The 14,815-nt window shown below is 36.7% G+C and overlaps 1 protein-coding gene across 28 annotated transcripts in view; it reads left to right on the top strand.

Annotated features, from left to right (window-relative positions):
• Positions 1-8,668: 8,668 nt before the first annotated feature.
• The window catches only part of LOC106882892 (phosphatidylinositol 4-phosphate 5-kinase type-1 alpha), a 244,051-nt gene continuing 237,904 nt past the window's right edge, over positions 8,669-14,815 (top strand). For 24 of the 28 annotated variants that reach the window (XM_052974610.2, XM_052974616.2, XM_052974617.2 and 21 more), the window contains exon 1: positions 10,778-12,150. In XM_052974610.2, the coding sequence (XP_052830570.1) occupies positions 11,760-12,150 (391 nt within the window). In that variant the 5' untranslated portion in view covers positions 10,778-11,759. Of the gene's footprint in view, positions 8,855-10,767; positions 12,151-14,815 lie in introns of those variants that run through there. The other 4 variants (XM_089365865.1, XM_089365877.1, XM_089365855.1 and 1 more) reach the window with 3 other exon arrangements.

Genomic DNA, 14,815 nt, shown 5'->3' on the forward strand with positions numbered 1-14,815 from the left:
GAAATCCTATATGGATGCAAACTGTTGTATGGAAATTTATGAAATTGTTAAGTATAGAGATAGGCAAAACCTAATCAATAATAGAATAGACCTTAGAGTATTTTGTGTACATAGGATTACCTGGACCTTCAAATATTTTAGAAACAGATAGTATTATACAAATCATACGATGATTTGGTGGCAGAAATTATCTGGGGTGTCATATTATTTATAACATGCCCTCTATTGTATAAACATATATGCAATAATGCTCTCTTATAAACCTTACCTTTTTAATCTGCATCCTCCTATACTTATATTTATTTCTTTTTTGCCCACAGGGGACTAAACATAGAGGAGACAAACAAGGACAGACAAAGGGAATAAGTTGATTACATCGACCCCAGTGCATAACTGGTACTTATTTAATCGACCCCAAAAGGATGAAAGGCAAAGTCGACCTCGGTGGAATTTGAAATCAGAACGAAATATTGGCAGACGAAATACCACTAAGCATTTCGTCCGACATACTAATGTTTCTGCCAGCTCACCGCCTTTCTTATACTTATATTACATTAATTCCCTTTCAGTTCTAGGATTTTCTTCCCTATTAGTTATAATATGTTTATTAGCATTGGATTACCAGATCTTAAGTATATTGAATGCCCCCACCTGTGAACTTATTATTCTACACATATCTGTGTCTATAATAATATATTTTACAAACATTTTATAAAACCATTTCCAATGGTATCTTTATCTCATTATCTTATTCTATTTATCTTTTAATTAGCTTTTGTTACACATACCTTGACTTAATCTTATTTTTTATTTTTTATCTCTTTTTATATCCGTTATACATTTTATGGCATACACAATGTAAAATTCTTTATCTTTATTTTAATGTTTTCATTTTATAAATACTTTATTGGAATTGTATACAAATATTTTTGGTCTTTTATTTTGTTTTCCAATTTATGCCCCTTTTATTTGATAATCATAATATGTGTAGCCCCCCCTATCCTTCCTCTTTCTGGTTATCACCTCTTATCTATCTGTCATTATCTTACTAGCAACTCTGAGATATATCCTTTTATGTAGATAAGGGCTAGATATATGGTCCCAGTACTATAGTGGCTGGGGGCGGAGAGTGTCTGACATTAATTAATTTATCACCAGCAACAAGAACTTAACTGTCAATTCCCAATGGATTTAATTCTAAGGTGTTGTAGACAACATGTTGCATTAAGTTTTTTGAATGTGATAAAGATAAATATAAATGTAGCTATATCCACCATTCCTCTTTCTTGACCCCCCTATTTTTTTCCCTAAATTCATTGTCACAAAAACAGCAAAAGGAAACAAATTATTTTAGTCTCTTGTACTGATGAAGATTTGCTAAAAGAAAAAAAAAAAAAATTATGGTTTATCCTTTATGTTGGAAATGTATATGGTCTTCTGTATCCAAGGAAAGCAGTTTATTTCAAATTGATGTAATGTTTTCCTTGATCAATTAAATGAAGCCACATGAAACGCTCTGATACCTGGACATTCTTGTTACTTATTTGCTTTATATACACATAAATGTATGTATATATATATATATATATATATATATATATATGTGTGTGTATATATAACGGGCTTCTATCAGTTTCTCTCTACCAAATCCACTCACAAGGATTTGGTTGGTCTAGGGCTACAGTAGAAGACACTTGCCCAAGGTACCATGTAGTGGGACTGAACCTGGAACTATGTAGTTGGGAAGTAAACTTCTTATTGCACAGCCAATCCAATGCATATATCTATGTATATGTATCTTTATGTTTGTGTTTGTCCTCTCACCCCACCACCACTACTCCACAACTTGTGTTGGTTTGTTTACATTCCTGTAACTTACTGGTTCAGCAAAAGAGACCGATAGAATAAGTATGTGACTTTAAGTATTGGAGTTAATTTGTTCAGCAGAACCATTTGAAGTGGTGCCCCAGCATGGCTGCAATCCAATGACTGAAACAAGGAATAGATAAAAGATATGTTTCCAGGTTTAATCCTATGTGATACCTTGAGCAAGAGTCTTCCATATCCTTAAACTTCAATGTGTTCATTTTTTTGTACTGCCCCAGCCCATTCCTTTCTTTCTGAACCTTCATTTTTAGAATTTCCTTTCAGATTTCCAGTCCGTAAACATTATAGATTACAATTCTGCTAAAGCAAAATTTTCACAGATTTACACATCTTGGTGAATTTCATTTCCATAATCTCTGATATTTAAAACAGAAATAGCAGTTTTCTGCAAATTAGACATTATCAGTATTATTCTACAAAAATACCTATACCCATCATCATTTAATATCCACTTTCCATGCTGGCATAGGTTAGATGGTTTGACTAGAACTGGTAAGCTGGAGAGCTCCACCAGGTGTGATTTGGTGCCATACACGTCATATGACCATATCAGCACATTCATCTCTCTTGCACACAACATCTGATGCCTTTTATGCCCAGCTTTTCTCTCGAGAAGCTTACACTCTGTCAGACATGCACACTGACATTGCACATCCTTTGAAGCGTATTAGCTTCATTTGTTTCAAGCCTTTGCCCGTCCTCTGCAGTCACAGCCCACGTTTCACTGACGAGAAGCATGCCTGTACGCTCACAGGCAGCATACAGTCTGCCTTTCATTCTGAGGGATAGGCCCTTTGTTACAAATAGAGGTAGAAGCTCTCTGAACTTTGCCCAGCCTGTTCTTATTCTAGCAGCTACGCTCTCAGAGCATCCACCTCCACTGCTAACTTGGTCATCTAGATAATGGAAGCTATCAACTACTTCTAGGTGTTTACTCTGGCATTTGATGGAATCTATTTTCTTTACATTTCTAGTGTTTATTGTACCTGTACATCTGCCACACACAAAGACTATTTTCCCTGTTAACCTTCCTCTGATATTGCTGCACCTCTTATGTGTCCATAGCTTGCATCAGGCACATCTTGTGGCGTTTCTACCAATGCCTCTTCTACATATCAGGCAAGGCAATCTACCTGAAGGGTTTGTGACTTGTCTGCTTTCCTACTTACTAAAACTTCGGTTTTTGCTAAAGTAATTCTAAGGTCCCTTGATTCTAGACCTTACTTTCACACCTGCAATTTCTTCTCTAGTTCTCATAGTGAACCAGCTATAAGAACAAGGTCATCAGCATAGAGGGGCTCCTAGAAGCAGCCCAACTTAAATTCTTCTGTTACTGCCTGGAGGACTATGATGAACAAGACAGGGCTGCAGACTGATCTTTGGTGAACCTCTACTTGTACCCTGAATTCATTGCTATACCCAGTGCAAACTCTCACCTTACAGACAGCATCCCTGTACATGGCTGGTACAACTCTCACCAACCATTCATCTATCCCTAGTTTCCACATTGACCACCAGATAAGGGAGTGGATATATATAAGAGGGGTTGCTGAAAAGTTCCTGGCTTTGAGTAAAAGAATATACAGGAGGATCAATTAATTATGATTTTATTCAACATATTTCCCTCTTCCTCTCTCAGATTCACACACTTATTGCAGCGTTTCTTAAATCTTTTTAGGCCCTGTAAAAGAACTTGGAAGGTTGGGTCTCCAACCAGGCCTTTTGTGACACCCTTAAAGCCACTATATATATATATCATCATCATCATCATCATCATCATCGTTTAACGTCCGCTTTCCATGCTAGCATGGGTTGGACGATTTGACTGAGGACTGGTGAAACCGGATGGCAACACCAGGCTCCAGTCTGATTTGGCAGAGTTTCTACAGCTGGATGCCCTTCCTAACGCCAACCACTCAGAGAGTGTAGTGGGTGCTTTTACGTGTCACCCGCACGAAAACGGCCACGCTCGAAATGGTGTCTTTTATGTGCCACCCGCACAAGCCAGTCCAGGGGCACTGGCAACGATCTCGCTCGAAAATCCTACAGGAGCCAGTCAGGCGGTACTGGCAACGGCCACGCTCAAAATGGTGCATCTCATGTGCCAACCGCACAAGAACCAGTCCAGGGGCACTGGCAACGATCTTACTTGGCTTGCCGGGTCTTCTCACGCACAGCCCATTTCCAAAGGTCTCGGTCCGTAGTCATCGCCTCGGTGAGGCCCAATGTACGAAGGTCTTGCCTCACCACCTCAGCCCAGGTCTTCCTGGGCCTACCTCTTCCACGGGTTCCCTCAACTGTTAGGGTGTGGCACTTTTTCACGCAGCTATCCTCCTCCATTCTCACCACATGTCCATACCAGCACAATCGTCTCTCTTGCACGCCACAACTGATGCTTCTAATGTTCAGCTTTTCTCTCAAGATACTTACACTCTGACGGGTATTCACATTGACATTACACATCCAACGGAGCATACTGGCTTCATTCCTTGCGAGCTTACGTATGTCCTCTGCAGTTACAGCCCATGTTTCACTGCCATGTAGCATGGTTGTTCGTACGCATGCGTCATACAGTCTGCCTTTTACTCTGAGTGAGAGTCCCTTTGTCGCCAGCAGGGGTAAGAGCTCTCTAAACTTTGCCCAGGCTATTCTTATTCTAGCAGCTACACTTTCAGCGCACCCACCCCCACTACTAACTTGGTCGCCCAGATAGCGGAAGCTATCGACTACCTCTAGTTTTTCACCCTGGAATGAGATAGAAGTTGTTTCCTGTTTGTTTGCAGTCTTTATTGCACCTGAACATCTGCCACAAACAAAAACTAACTTGCTAGTTAACCTGCCTTTGATGTTGCTGCACCTCTTATGTGTCCATAGCTTGCACCGGGTACATCTTATAGAGTTACTACCTACTCCTTTTCTACATACTGAGCAGGGCCATCTACCTGAAGGGGTTTGTGTTTTATCTACCTTCCTACTTATTAGGATTTTGGTTTTAGCTAGGTTGACTCTAAGGCCCTTCAATTCTAGACCTTGCTTCCACACCTGAAACTTCTCCTCTAGTTCTGATAGTGACTCCGCAATTAGGGCAAGGTCATCAGCATAGAGGAGCTCCCAGGGGCAACCTGTCTTGAACTCCTCTGTGATTGCCTGGAGGACTATGGTAAATAATAGGGGGCTGAGGACGGAACCTTGGTGGACCCCTACCTCTACCCGGAATTCATTGCTGTACTCATTTCCAACCCTCACCTTACTGGCAGCATCTCTGTACATGGCTCGCACAGCTCTCACTAACCATTCTATATATATATATATATATACACACACATACATCCACACATATATGTATATCTATATGTGTGTGTTCCTGTTTGTTTTTACTTGTCTAAAAATGGGTTCTGCTTAGGTTATGTTTCTTCATATCCAATAATATAATAGTTCGACAAACAGAGATTAATAAAATAAATCCTGAGGTCGAAATGATTAATGAATGTTTTGAAGCATGCCCAGAGTTTAATGGGTGTAAATACTGAAAAGGATGTATTGATTTCTTATATAGAAATAAGACACCAAATTCATATAGGAGAGAATAAAAATTGCATGATGATTGTGTTTGTGTCTTTCTCAAGGGTATTTACAATGCAAACAAAGTGAGAAAAATGACAACTAGATACAGAAATTAGGTCAAGAACTGAACTTGGCTGGAACTTACTATTTCTCAATAGCACCAGTTATAGGCAACATGTAGGAGATGATGTTCTACTATTGAGCTCTGGAGTGGAAATTATAGTGTTCAACATTCATTTGTTCATAACATCAGCCTCACAGACCTTAGCATGCCCTTTGCTCCAAAAACCTGTTTCTATCACTGGATAGCATTTTATGAATTAACATACATAATTTTTTTTTTTTTGAAAAGAAACAAAGTCAATTTATTTTTACGAAAAGATTTATAATAAATTGAAGTAAACTGAGTATATTGCTGGTATATATCCTATCAACCTTCTAGATCTGCAGTTCTCAACCACCTTTTTGTCTATGGACCCCTTTGATTTCTATTCTATTCTGGTGACCCCCACCCACTAACATATTGACCCCAGTTGAGAACCACTGTTCTAGACAATGAAATGCAAAGCCAATCAGATTAAAAGAATGCAAAATGAAAGAGCTTTAAGAATAAGGGTAAAGGGTAAAGACCCCCTTTAGTCATGAATGACCATGGGATTGTATCTAGAAAGTTACCTTCCGAGGCACAAGTTTGGGCAAGGTTGTTTATGGAAGACCAACAGTTGCCCATGCATACCAGCATCCTCTCTTCATGCCTCCAATTTTATCTAATTGAAAGGCAAAGGCTGAAACAGCTTGGCACTAGTGACTTTGCAACTCATTTCTACAGCTGAGTGAACTGGAGCAATGTGAAATAAAGTGTCTTGCTCCAGAACACTACACGCAGTATGGTTCAGGAACTGAACTCAAGAATCAAACTTAAGAATAAGCAATTGGCTATTTGATGTAAGACCATCATCATCTTTCAAAGTCTATCTTCCGAGCTGGCATGAGTTGAACATTTTGACAGGATCTGATAGGGTCATAGGCAGCATAGTGCTTTAATATCTCCTTTTGCATGGCTTCTATGGCAGGATGCCTTCCTTAACTCTAACCACTTTACAGGGTGTACTGGGTGCTTTTTTCCATAGCACCAGCACTAGTGAGATCACCACGCAGATCAAATGACAAATTTCCCTTTTCACTGAGTGAGGCTACAGTAGAGGAAGGTGGCTTTATGCTAGGTGAGAGGTTAACATATAAAAGAAGGCGTGAGAACTGGACAGGTTTCTTGCTGTAGAGGAGCATCATTAGAAGAGTGTGTGTGTGAGGAGGATAACTAGATGGAGCTGGAAAGAGAGGTAAAATAGTGGTGATGAAATCAGCATGGATTCTGTAGGTACAAGGTGAATAAGGACAAGTGGGGATAGAACAGGGTGTGAGGATGGGTAGAGAAAGTTGCAAGAGTGTATGAGGAGAGTGAGGGATAGTTAGTGATAGGAAATGTATGAGAGGTCAAATATAATGAAGAACCAAGGGTTGAAGAGTGGTGATCAGTATATGTGGGAGGGGAAGTAAGGAAGGGTAGGTGATAACTAGAGATGGTAGGGTTGAGGGGTGGTTGACGATACATATGAGATGTGAGAAAGGTAGGAGAGTTAGGTGAGGACTGATAGAACAGAAGTGGGTGGAGAGATAATTCTTTATACAGGCATGGAAGGGAACAGTTGATTATAGTGACTCCAGTATCTGATATTTTGGATTTTTTCTGTTTGGCTGCATCTGTGGAAATTTTAAAATTTGATGTATTAGTGCACTTTTCCATGCTGAATCTCAGGGGCTAATTCACTTTTTCCAGAAATATTAAAAAACAAATTTACAGAGGTTTAAAGTTTGATAATTTTTACCCAGTCAGAAAACAGGATTTGGAAGCTGTCATTTTGTGCATGACTGCACAAGTTGTCAACTGTAAACAAATGACCACCTCATACCTCGTGTTTTAAGCATTCAATAAGTGAAAAATGACCATGTGAGTAAGCAGCTTGGCTTGTTACTATGGAAATAGGCACCTATATATCTGTAGCATTTGGTTTGCTAAAACTACCCCAAATTTGTAAACTTTAAAAGTTATTAACTCTTTATTTATTGACTTATGGCAAAAATAAACTTTATATCAAACTTTATACCAAACTACATCATTACACCAAATATGAAATCAATTGGAACAAAAACTGAAGAAATTGAAAAGTAGTAGCCAAACAGAAAAGATTCAATATTTTATTTTATTGATTCTGGATGGATGAAAAGTAAAATTGACTTTGGAGGGATTTGAACTCAGAACATAAGTTCTAAATACTATAAAACATTTTATCACTCACCAAAAATTCAGCTAAACCACTTCCTTCATATTATATGTAGCCAAACAGAAAAGATTCAATATTTTATTTTATTGATCCTGGATGGATGAAAAGTAAAATTGACTTTGGAGGGATTTGAACTCAGAACATAAGTTCTAAATACTATAAGACATTTTATCACTCACCAAAAATTCAGCTAAACCACTTCCTTCATATTATATGTAGCCAAACAGAAAAGATTCAATATTTTATTTTATTGATCCTGGATGGATGAAAAGTAAAATTGACTTTGGAGGGATTTGAACTCAGAACATAAGTTCTAAATACTATAAGACATTTTATCACTCACCAAAAATTCAGCTAAACCACTTCCTTCATATTATATTTTAATACTGTGCATGAGATGTAGCCATTTGACTAAATTTCATTAAACTATTGGTACTTCAATAACCATAGATAAATGTAAGTCAAACGATTTTAAATGACAAGAATTTGACTGTGAGTAATCTGAAAATAGTATGATAGATTTCTTTTATTAGCCACACAGGGCTCAACATAGATGGGACAAATACAATGTAAAGTTTTTTCTTTTCGATGGGGACGAAAATAAAGTAAAAAAAATTTAAATGGGGATAACGATGAAAAGGCATCGAGAAAACGATTGGGGTATGTACAAAAAAAAAGAAAATATTACAAAAGTTTCCCAATAAATGGGGAGGTTATCCGTGGAAAGAAAAACCTACGGAAAAGACCACGGTAACCTCGGTCCTTAATGTCACAATTTGTTAAATAAAAATTCTTTTATTTATGAAAGAAACGTTAAGTAACTCTCTGTTTACAAAATTTTTACTGTTCTATAGAATCATGCTCAAAGTGGCTTCGTCATTTATACGTGCCATTCTTGCTACATGTATCCATCTTTTTTCGAAACATTTGCCAGACAACACTTGCCTAGTATGATAGCTAAGAAAAAATTAAAAAAATGTATCCAAGGCATGACTGTGTAGTAAGAAGTTTGCTTCCCAAACACATGGTTCCGGGTTCAGTTCCACTGTGTGACACCTTGGGTAAGTATCTTCCACTATAACCTTGGGCTGACCAAAGCCTTGTCAGTGGATTTGGCAGATGGAAATTGAAAGAAGCCCATTGTGTGTGTGTGTGTGTGTATGTGTGCATCTATATATACGTATATATTATGTAGGTTGGGAGGTAGGGTAAAATCCCAGCTTTTTCCTCTTAAGGTACATCTGATTATTCCATTATTACAATCCAGTATGTAGTTGGTGTCATTGTTGTATAGATGCAAGGTATATATTAGAGTTGAAAATTCTGGAAATATTGGTTTCAGATTTTGGCACAAGGCCAGGGAGATTGGGGGCGAAGGTAAGTCAATTACATCGACCCCCAACTCCAGTAATCAACTGGTACTTGTTTTATCCACTCTGAAAGGACCTTAGTGGAATTTGAACTCAGAATATAAAGATGGATGAAAACTGCTAAGCATTTTGCCTGGTGTGCTAACGATTCTGCCAGCTTGCAGCCTTAAATTTTGGAAATATTAACAATATTTAATTCTCTGTCTGAAGAATTACTGATAGGAAATTCCTTACATTTTCATCCAACATGTAAAACTCTATAATTCTTAGCAAATAAAACGTGCAATTGTGAAGAAATAATACCAAAAAAATTTTCCAGCTTCTGTTTTGTGATACATATCTACATAAATATATGAGTGTCTTTGTGTCAGTGTTTCTTCCCCACATGCGCTCGACAACTGGTGTTGGTGTTTATATCCCTGTAACATAGCAGTTTGGCAAAAGAGACCGATAGAATAAGTAATATGCTTAAAAAAAAAAAAACTACTGGGGTTGATCTATTCGACAAAAAACTATTTAGGGTGTCGACCCGGCATGGCTGCAGTATAATGACTAAAAAAAATAAAAAAAAAATAAAAGATAACAGTGTAACAGTTCAACTGTTAGATTTTGGTTTCTCTGTCAACTGTATTGTATTTCTGGGGACAATACATTCTATTGTACTTCAGTTCACCAAGCTATGTAGGATGGGCACTGAACGTCCTGCGAATGTTACCAAATGAGTTGCTGTTTATCCATTTGAAGCTATCTCTCATTTGTTCGATGCAACGGGTTTCGAAGCTATATGGAGCAAACTTCTGTGTTTTATGAAGACATCATTGCTATTACAGAGTAGCTTTAATCAGACTGAGTAAATTAGGTAAATTAGCTATCGGATCCACAGGCTCATCTTATCCTATAAGTAGAATGACTTGTAGAGCACGAACATAAAATAACGTAAACATAACAATAAAAACGATTGTCATACAAAAACATGACGGAAACAATAGTAATATAAAAACAAAGCAAAAACATAAAACAAAAATAAACTTTTTAAAACTCTCATAATTAGGAAGAAAACGTTTTAATATGTATGTATAAGAATTTAAACTATTTTTGTGGCATGGATCAAGTTAGAGGATGTGACAAGCCCATAGCCAGAGAGAGAGAATAAACTTTGTTTTTAGAAACGACATACTGAAATGATGACCAGTTGGTTCAAGAGATAAGTAAATTTCCATATCCGAATTTGTCATAGATTACAGATAGGATTTCCGTTTCGTTGAAAATATAACACAAAATCTTATCGTGCATACTAATGTTCATATTTCAAATATGAACATTCGATTGAATAGATAACATTATAGATTACTTTTTGATATCATATTTTTCGTAAGAATACGAGATTTCAGAGTGGTACGCTTAAATCTTTTGGGCTAACTGTATTATAATGTAAAATACCCATAAACAAATCGTTGCATAATCATCAATATTTAATATATTCAGTTCTTGCGAACGTGGAATAAATCGGAGAATGGGTTAAGAAGAATAGAGTTGTTTCCCTTGTGACACCCACACGCACGATGTATGTTTCTTACGGATTATCATCGCTAGGAATTTCCCGTGATACGCATGCGCTACTTCAATGAAATCAGGCAATGTGGCGGCAGCTGATATTGCTGCTGGCTGAACTAAGTAATACTGCTACATCATTGGCTTTACCTAGTACTGCTGCTACTAGCATTACTGTATCTCTATCACAACAACTAGTAGCACCCGGCATTGTGGCCTGTAGATTCCCACTACAATGGAGACAGCAAATGGATGAAGGAACAAGGGTGTTGCTATCATGAATGTACCACGAAAGCACAACGGAAAGTGCCTATTATTCAATACTGCCTCTCTATAACACTTCAATTGACACTCCCTGTCGGATATTGCACGCCATTGATGCTATCACTACAATCATACAAAATAACTAAAGTGGTACCACATTACCTAATGAGATGTTCCTATTCTAAACCGTGTTTCTATCGTGCAGTTTCTCGTTAGAATAGATAACATCTCACCTAACGGATTATTAATTGTTTCAGTTGGCGTGTAGATTTACCAACCAAATCGGATGTTCCTTTTCTCATTTTCTTGTAATTATCATTAGAATATGATCAGTCAAAAAGCACTATCAACATTAATTGCATCATAACTACTTTATTAGTGTTTTATGTATTTATGTTTAGAACATCCTCTGTTTAGTTTGTGGGGCAAATAGTGGCTACTTAATAACCAGACTCTATGTTTATAGCAGGTGGTAATTAAGTATTGTATTTCCTAATTGAATTATAAACTTGCTAATATATATCGATATATATATATATGTATATATAAGTGTATATATATATTAAAAAAAGAAAAAAAAAACTAGCGTTTCATTGAACGAGCGAAGAACACGGAGACAGGTATAATTAAGTTTCCACCGGAAGTGGAGGAGGGAGATTCGTGTCTTATCGTTTATGATTCTTCAGAGTAGATTTCATAATTCAGCTATTTATAAAAGTGAAACTGGTTTTGGATCTGTATATGTGCTGTAACTGGTCACCGCCGACCAACTTCCTTCAACATGGCGACGGAAGTGAAGGATGTGCTTGCGACTGCTAGCTCCAACACCACTAAGGCTTCCTCTACCACTAAAGACACTTCCCCTACGATGGTGACACCCAACACTCTCGAAAACACTTCTCTACCAGTTGTGTCTACCTCTAGTGCCCCCAATACTGCTGGGATGAGCGCCTCGAATCCTAGTAGTCCCAATATACCTGAAGTGCCAACAGAAGGAAATGGTGGTAGTAGCCAGCCACAGCAAAATACAACACAGCAACAAACAGCATCTCAACAGACAGGATTATTACAAACTAGTGGTATCAAAACACCTACAGGTAGTGTACCACCTACAACAACTTCCATATCCAGCAGTTCTCAAACCACTACCAGTCCTGTCGGTGCAGGCGCCGGTAAGTACATGGTTTTCAGTCCTTAGATCCTTCATATGTAATTAAAGGAGAACATGCTTGTCTACGTTATTGGATAATAAAATAAAAGGCATAATTTATCAAGTAGACTCCACATGTTTTTCATATGCGAAAATATTTAATTCAGCTATTCTGTGATTCATTTCCAGTGACTAAGTTCCGCACCCTGTAAAGAAAATCTCTCGTGAGACCTTTCTTCGTGTAGGCTATTTATTTATCTATTGTATAAAATAAACATATTACACTTATGAAACTAGTTGATGAAATGCCAATAAATACGCCGATCCTATCTAAATCTTCGGCAACATTTACTATTTCGTTGTAAACTTATGTTTTCTAAAGACTTGGGTTTCAAAAATAAACGTAATCCACATTACTAGGTTATTTCAAACGCTAAATTATACATTTGTTGGAGTAAATATATACACTTCCGAGTACTGAAAAAGAAAATAAATGCTCCAACTTCTATTTGGCCAGATTTAGCAATAATTATGTGTGAAATGGGGTGAGTTGGATTCTTTCTATGTATAATAGTAATTAGTGAATCAGTGTCTGGAATTTTTGTTAAACCATAATGTCCCTCAAGATTTTACCCTATCTATGTTTAATTTGTTTTTGTTGAACCCGTATGGTCGTGACACATGTGTTGCCAAGTAAAATGTTTCAAATGTATGTTGTGGTCCCCTTGACGAATCCTTCTGTATGGTCACAGGCCTGTCCCTTCTTAGTAAGGAAATACATAACATTTGGTCGATCGATGCTGAGAAAGTAAACTCGTAACAGCTAAATATATGTGTGTTCGTTGGCTATTTCAGAATATTACTGAGTTGATCAAGCATTTGTTCCATTGAAGGAAAATCCTAGACTTCCATTCGCCGACTATTGTCATTTCCTCGAAGCTCACATTGAGGCTATGACAACCTTTCCTCGCGATGGTGGGAAGCAAATAAATAAGTAAATAAAAAAAAAATCATATGTGGCGAGGTTTTATCCTACTTAGCAAAATGGGTATTTCGTTGCCATTACACGTACATTGAACATCGACAAAATTACTGTAGTCTAAAAATTCTACAAATACATTGTCTTCGGCGATTGTCTTTCACTAGTTGCTGAACTAAATGGTCAGATGATAAGAGAAGAGCTTCACGCCCTCCTCCTCAGCAATGTGGTCTTTTTATTTTCGACCGATTTCGATCACCTGATATTTCTTATTCACTTCTTTTAATTAGGACATGAATATTTTTCAAGATTTTTTCCCCTTCTTCTACGCTTACAAAATAACGTAATAATAAATATAGAAATACAGAAGAAACCTTGTTTCTTTCATAGTTTTCATTGTCTATTTGAAATAATCGCTATGGTCAGAATATCTATACCACCCATTTATTTCATGTTATTGCCCTATCTGGTTGGTATTAAGTTAACTGGATTTCTTTTGCTAAACTTAGTTTGAAACAAAATCGTCAAACATAAAATTATTTTAGCTGTGTTGTCGATTGTGTAATAATTAATTGCAGCATGTTTGATTCGCTGTCTGACTAGGTTAATGTATAAATATTAATATATGATTCCCCCCTTGAAAGGAAATCAAGTTTATTTTGAACATGTTTTGAATAACTTATCTATCTAACGAACCCCTTAAGACGAATATGTTAATTTGTTGATATAGCATCAGTAGTTGTCGCCTGTGATCATTTTCCATTCTTTAGTCACATTGTCTATTGTTGCTGGTCAACTACTTGTATGCTATTTTAGCTCATGTATAATTGACACATTTGTAAACCAAAGGTCATTCTTGTGGTAGCTAGTGACTGCTACAAAATAACCTTTGTCTTGACATAAGACATTGGGTTAAGTTTTTAAGATAACTTGCTTAGTTAATGAGCAGTAAAAAAAAATATTTGATTGAGAGCTGCTGATTTTTACTCTATGAACAGCCATGTTTGCATGATTAAAATAATTATTCCAAGTTAATTTTAATTTGTTTATCAAAAGTCGGTTGCCTCCCCCATTTCCCTACTTCATAAAAAGTAACGATGAGGAATTTTGTTAAAGGTCTTTTTGAAATAGACTTTTTCAAAGAAATTCTTGATTCAGTATTCTTCGTTTTCTTCCAACTTCTGAAAGCATATCTTGTTTCAGTTCTATATTCCATTCACACGGTCGATCCTTGGTTCAACCAACTTTGTCAGTGCTATGGAATTTTATAAATTACTATAAGGTTCTCTCTCAGTCTTTGTGCCAAAATCTTACGTAATAAAATATAAGATTGTAAATCCATTTAATTTCCCTAGTACTTCCAATTCTTATATTTTCGTGGAAACATGAATGTTTAAATATTGTATCAGGTCATAATTTTGTGTGTGTGTGTGTGTGTATATATATATGCAACATTGAAAAATACCCAATTGTTTGGTTCAGCATTTAGATTTTATAATTTTTTTTTATATTTGAGCTTCTGAATAGGTGTCGTGCAAAGATATTTAATTTTTTTTTTGGGGGGGCAAGTCGAATGGGTATCAGAGTGGGTAAAAACAAACCTTTGTTAGAAAACATCATAGGAATGATCTAGTCAAAATCTTAAAAATTTGGTTGGTGATAAGATATGTAAGAGTGTGAATTTCCATGGAGAAATTATGAAAATGTG

Source organism: Octopus bimaculoides, chromosome 18 (assembly GCF_046866305.1).
Source record: "Octopus bimaculoides isolate indiv1 chromosome 18, ASM4686630v1, whole genome shotgun sequence".
NCBI classification, from domain to species: domain Eukaryota; kingdom Metazoa; phylum Mollusca; class Cephalopoda; order Octopoda; family Octopodidae; genus Octopus; species Octopus bimaculoides.